We start from the raw sequence: 6,169 nt of genomic DNA on the forward strand, positions 1-6,169 counted from the left end.
TTGACCATGATTATCAATGCACGGTATCAATATGATATAATTAACTTTGCAGTCAAAGAAATTAGTTAGGACCAAATTTCTTGTCATAACAACGATAGATATTACATTTGAAAAGAACACATAATAAGATGGAAAATGCTAAAAGTTCGACAAGCAACAAGGAACGCAAATTATCCTTCATGACGCATTTACTTGAACTCGGATTCCTACAACGGTCTTTTCAAAAACAACACTCATGTATACACAACAGGGAATCATATGAACACGTGAAGTAAATTTTGAAATAATAATTATACCTGGGGTATAAACATAGGATAAATTAACTAAAAAAACAAACAGCACCAGCACAACCATAAAAATATTTGTTATGGGAGGAACAGTGACAGTGAAGTAAATGTTTCTGTACGGACGCATTTCCAAGCAGTGCACATAAGGGCGAAAAGCCCAACATTTTGGTTATGATAATGTCTGGGCTTTCAGAAACGGAGCGTGTTGGCTTTAAAAAGATATTGAGCTCGATGACAGATGTCGACTTAAGGTCACTTAGTGACACGGTTACAAATAAGATGATTGTCGTGGAAAACGTGACAGGTAAGACTTCAGTCTAAAAAGGACTACTCTTCCTGGATTATTCCTAAAGCTCTTCAAAATCTTAATAGTGATCTTAAAAATGTCGTAAATTTGGATAATTATTGTATACCTTTACCTAAAACAACAGAATATATTTTGGCATGCGAAAACACCAGAGAAAACAAAAACATACATGTTTTTTTTTTTGTTTGTTTGTTTGCTGTTTGCTTACACATTTTTAATTTTACATACAGAGGCTATGGAAACAATTCTGAGTTTCTCCAAAAGTGCAGAGGAGCTTCTCAGAAGGAGAAAGGTTCACCGCGACCTCATATTTAAATACCTCGTCAAAGAAGGGCTGACAATGCCGCCAACTAGCGAGAAACACCAGCTGATAAAGAGGACCCTGGAGCTGTGGTCTTCAGTAACGGTAGGGCAGGGTACCATGAGATGCTATTCTGTTTCCATGGTTATACAGTCGTAGTTTAATGAGTGTGATTTAAAACATTACGCCACTTTTGCACCTAAGACGGTTAGTAAAAGCTCTGACGCATTTAATAAATGATTGAAATAAGTTGCAATTTGAGTTTTTAATTAATTTATGTTCAGTTTGGATAGTCCATTAAATTTCAAATTATCTACATGTTGCTATGTGCTACCTGTGAGCTGCTTGAAACAACCCTACAGCACTTTTCTCTGACTTTCGGAACAGACAAAATCATCAAATTATAAAATGTTTATGTAGTTCTAATTTATTAATTTCAGATCCAGTATGTTGATTTCACCACAGACACACCTAAGCTTACAGTATTTATTTTAACAAAAGAAAAAGTGAAATTGGAAGTTAACATCAGTCCAGCAGCTTCTGCGCCACAGTTACAAACTGAACGAAGAAAAAGGAGATGAGTTCAGTGTGATTGTATTGTGGTATGGTATTTCACACAAATTCACAATAATCTTTATAAGTAGTCTTTAACATATACATGTTTAGTAAAGGAAAAATGTATATCTGCTATATGTAAAAAAACATCTCTCTCTTTCATCACTCACTTTAGTTTAAACCTCAATCCCTTTCTATGGTCTTTTAAATTTACATTCAAAGACCATCACACTTTGTATGAAAAAATTGATACATACCTAACAAGAGAAAAATTCAAATAGGTGGTTAAGGTCAGTCCAACAGCTTCTGCACCTATACATTAAATAAAATACAATAATAAAAAGAAACAATTTCAGAGCAATGACAGAACAATTGATGTTATATATATATGTGTGTATGTATGCATATACAGTACAGACCAAAGGTTTGGACACACCTTCTAATTCAATGGGTTTTCTTTATTTTCATGACTATTTATAAAGCAAGAAATCCCACTTATTAACCTGACAGGACACACCTATGAAGTGAAAACCATTTCAGGTGACTACCTCTGAAGCACATCAAGAAAATGCAGAGTGTGTGCAAAGCAGTAATCACAGCAAAAGGTTGCTACTTTGAAGAAACTAGAATATAAGGGGTATTTTCAGTTGTTTTACACTTTTTTGTTTAGTGCATATTTCCACATGTGTTATTCATAGTTTTGATGCCTTCAGTGTGAATCTACAATGTCAATAGTCATGAAAATAAAGGAAACTCATTCAATTAAAAGGTGTGTCCAAACTTTTGGTCTGTACTGTATATACCCTATACAGTGTGTGTGTGTGTGTGTGTGTGTTACTTCAGGTTATTTAAGTAGCAGTAAAAAAATAAATGCTCTTGTGAATAAAAAGAAATTGGATAATGTTACACATTTTTGGCTGTAAATATTTGCCTAAATACCACAAAAATAACATATTAAGTTATATGCCAAGAATCTCATACAGAGACTCAGTATGAGAGTCACTGAAACAACAGCTTCATATCTGAAGCTAGATAGATAAACTGTATGTATTTGAGTTTATATAAAAGGGGGACATATTCTATTTCACATATGAAAGTCAACAGTCAAACATTGTTAGTTTGACATTTTTTAAAAGACTCTATTAAGGGATTCAATCCCTGTAAAAGAACATCCCCCTCATCACTCACTTTAGTAAAACATCTATCCCCTACTATCTATTAACAATTGTTTTACAGAACTCTACTTCGAAAGAAAATATATATTCCATTCAGCTATGAAAAATCTAACATTTTCTGAGACTCATTAACTATTGTTTCTTGCAGAAGTATTAATACCCACTGAAACGTTTTTGCAACTACGCATCTAAAAATGTATGCCTTGTCCTCTTCACAAAGTCAGATTAAATGGAGTGTGTCTAGGAAAATAACATAGCCACTTTGACTGCAACATTAAGTTTTTATCTAGACATTCCACTCTAGCACTGGTTGTGTATTCTTGACTTACCATTGAAACATCTACGTATTTGACCAATGCACTTTCCCTCATATGTTGCTGTTTCCCTTCCATAAGCTGTGGCAAACTTGAAACACATATTGAATATCTGAATGACTTTCTTCTTGCTATTCATCAATAAAGGCCAGGTTTATGGTTTGCAGAACTGAGAGTTATGTCTACAGATTGTCCCACCTGAGCTGTGGATCTTAGCAGCTCTTCCAGACGTAATCTGGGTCTTTTGGTTCCTTCACTGATTCATGCTCTCCTTTCCTGGTCTGTCATTTTAGTTGGATCAATCAATCAATCAGCTTTATTGTCAATTCCTCTTACATGTCCAGACATACAAGGGAATCGAAATGACATTTCTCACTATCCCACAGTGATACAAGACAGGGCGTTACTAACATTGAGTAACAATAAAAGACACAGTCTAACTAAAATTATCCTTAACAATTAATAAATAGCATTCAACGTTCGTATTATGTTTGTATGTCTACCATATTCTTTATATTTTTGAACAGTGTGTTGAAGAGTGCTCCAAAAGATGTTCTCTAGCAAACCTTTAAGGATTTAAATTACTTTTAGCTGGACCCTATGTACTAAAAAAATCTAACTGAAGTACAATAAAGTATTTTGTTGTAACATATCAGGGTGGAAAAGTTCAGGGGGCGTGAATTTCCCACACTGTAACATGTCTGCCGAAATGACAACTGTGATGAGAAAAAAAGTGTCTGAAGTGTGTATACTTGTATTTTAAACATTGATTTCTTGCTAAATACCATACCAATTGTGACCTTTGAAATAATATAATTCTAATATATTTTTTATTGTATATTAATTACATTGTATAATTAGACACTTTGATTCCTGTTTTGTCTCCAAAGAAATCCCTATAGTCACAAATTTTATTGTTTTTTTATTTTATTTTGAATGTCTCTTTTACAGAAAGAGTTGACAGTTGAAGTATGTATTGCTGCATAAAGTGTGGTGTATGACTAAATTCTGCTACTCATTAAAGGTGGATGAAGCCAAGCAGCAACAGCCTACAACATCTGATTCCAATGATATAAAAACCCAGGTTGGCTTTGATCCACTGATTCTGGGACAGCAGTTCTGCCAGTGGTTCTTTCAGCTCTTGAACAGTCAGAATCCTTCACTGGGCCAACAGCCTCAAGACTGGGGGCCACAGCATTTCTGGCCAGATGTGAAACTACGGCTTCTTTCCAGGTAGGAATATTAAACCAATGGGGAGGAAAAAAGATGTCTGTTTTAAAGGAAATTGATTATTGTGTGTTTTTCAGAGCTACGACTGAGCAGATGGAGGAGTTCCAAGGGGCTGAACTGGTCAGCCTTCGTCTCTTGGCCCTGACCAGTAGAGAGTACCTTGTCTTCAGTCCTAACCTGGACCCTCACGGCCTCAGGGCAGTGGCCTCCCCCCATGGCTTGGTTCTGGTGGGTGTGGCTGGGACCATCCACAGAGACCAGTCCTGTCTTGGCATTTTCGAGCAGATATTCGGCCTCATCCGCTCACCCCTGGATGAAAACAGCTGGAAGATAAAGTTTGTCAACCTAAAGATCAGAGGACAGGATGCCATTGGAGGAACAGAGGTAGCAGCTCCTGCTTTAAACTACAACTCCAGTGAACTGCAGCTTCTTTGCAGCTGATAGCAGTCATCATAACACTGGATATCTTTTACACTTTTTTACCCAGGGATGTTTTACTTGATGGGGTGTGCATACTTTAATACACACTTAGCTGAGTTGCCTGAACAGATTCTGATACTGATACTGAATTCAGATACTGAATTTGGGTTGGGGGAGAGGAACGTTTTGCTTAGTTAATGCAAATCGAGGCATGACAAATTTTTACATTTCCTTTAGAGTATTTCTTTGCTTTTACAAATGCAGCAATTCTGTTGCTCTCCTGCTAGAAGCTTTTACTAAGTAAATGTCATGTTGCTGCAATGTTATCTGACAGCTTGTGCTGTCAGATAATATATTCTGTGGATGCACTCTTGAATATACCTTTGTAAATATGTAATATACAAGAGGGAGTTGACTTGTGTACATTTATACTGCAATTAGAAGTAAGTGCTACAAATTTGATTATTAGTTTTGTCTCAATGACATTGCAATCCCAGGCAAAACTGATTATAATGTAATAAAATTTATGTTGCTTTCTTTTGATGAGTAAAGGTTATCCCATGATTATTGATCTTCTGTTGGGCATACATATAAACAGAAATAAATTAAGTGGACTAATGCAAAGGACTGTAGTAGGTGTGCCAGATATGTAGGCAAGTTTTAAAATATTTTCATCAAATATTTCTCTGAAAAGCATCTTTGAGGAATCACATTCTTTACCAAACTGTCATTTTAAGATTTTTTATTTGATTTCTATAATAGGTAGAAGTCTTATTGTTGAGGTACATTTTAGAGCAACCATTTGCAGTAGATAGCCAATAAAATTTAGAATAGAAACCTGTCAGAGACTTCAAAAGAGTGAGGACTGGAGCAGAGTTTCTCCTTCAACCTGAAAAAGAAAACTAAACATATTCATGTGTTAGACTAGCCTAGATCTAAATACAGCTGATATTTTTTTTTTCCTAAGGTAGGAAAATTGTTGTTTTACATATGGTCTAAACTCAAGCCTATTATGCTTAAGACATTTTGTAAAAAAAAATAACTATGTGAATAATTGTGTGCAAAGCTGATAGAAACATACCCCAAAATATTTGCAGCTACAATTGCAGCCAAAGGTGAGTTTACAAACAAATCAGCAGGCTAAATACAACTGCAAAACATTGTTTTTAAATCCATGTAAAATATGTATCTAATTCACAAAAATGTGATATGGTGCATTATTCTGCCACAAACTGTTTGAAAGTGAAATATGCAAATATCTAAAATGTTTGCAGTTGTATTGTAATGCAAAAAATGTTTAACAGTTCAAAATTTTTCAATAAAGTTGTAAGAGACTACATAAAGAAGGGGAATATTTAAACTGAAAGATATAACACATTATTTTGCTAAGTTTGACAGTGTTTGTCTTTAACATCGCCATAGATCCTCATGATGCTTCATTTTACGTGTTTTGCTAACTAGAGTTCTGACTTCTAGTACTGCAGCACTTACTGAAGTAATTTGTTTTGTGGTTTTCTGAAGGTATGTGAGCTACAGTCTTAGGACCAAGATTAATGTGTTTGGAATTTTGTTTTTAATCA

At 35.0% G+C, this 6,169-nt stretch overlaps 1 protein-coding gene across 1 annotated transcript; it reads left to right on the forward strand.

Annotated features, from left to right (window-relative positions):
- Positions 1 to 399: 399 nt before the first annotated feature.
- On the forward strand, positions 400 to 5,928 carry c7h3orf38 (chromosome 7 C3orf38 homolog). Its single transcript, XM_028022950.1, has 4 exons — positions 400 to 591; positions 825 to 1,000; positions 3,964 to 4,172; positions 4,247 to 5,928. Exons 1-4 carry the CDS (start codon positions 459 to 461, stop codon positions 4,608 to 4,610), a joined length of 882 nt encoding a protein of 293 aa, XP_027878751.1. The 5' UTR covers positions 400 to 458; the 3' UTR covers positions 4,611 to 5,928.
- Positions 5,929 to 6,169: the final 241 nt, after the last annotated feature.

Source organism: Xiphophorus couchianus, chromosome 7 (assembly GCF_001444195.1).
Source record: "Xiphophorus couchianus chromosome 7, X_couchianus-1.0, whole genome shotgun sequence".
Lineage (NCBI taxonomy): Eukaryota > Metazoa > Chordata > Actinopteri > Cyprinodontiformes > Poeciliidae > Xiphophorus > Xiphophorus couchianus.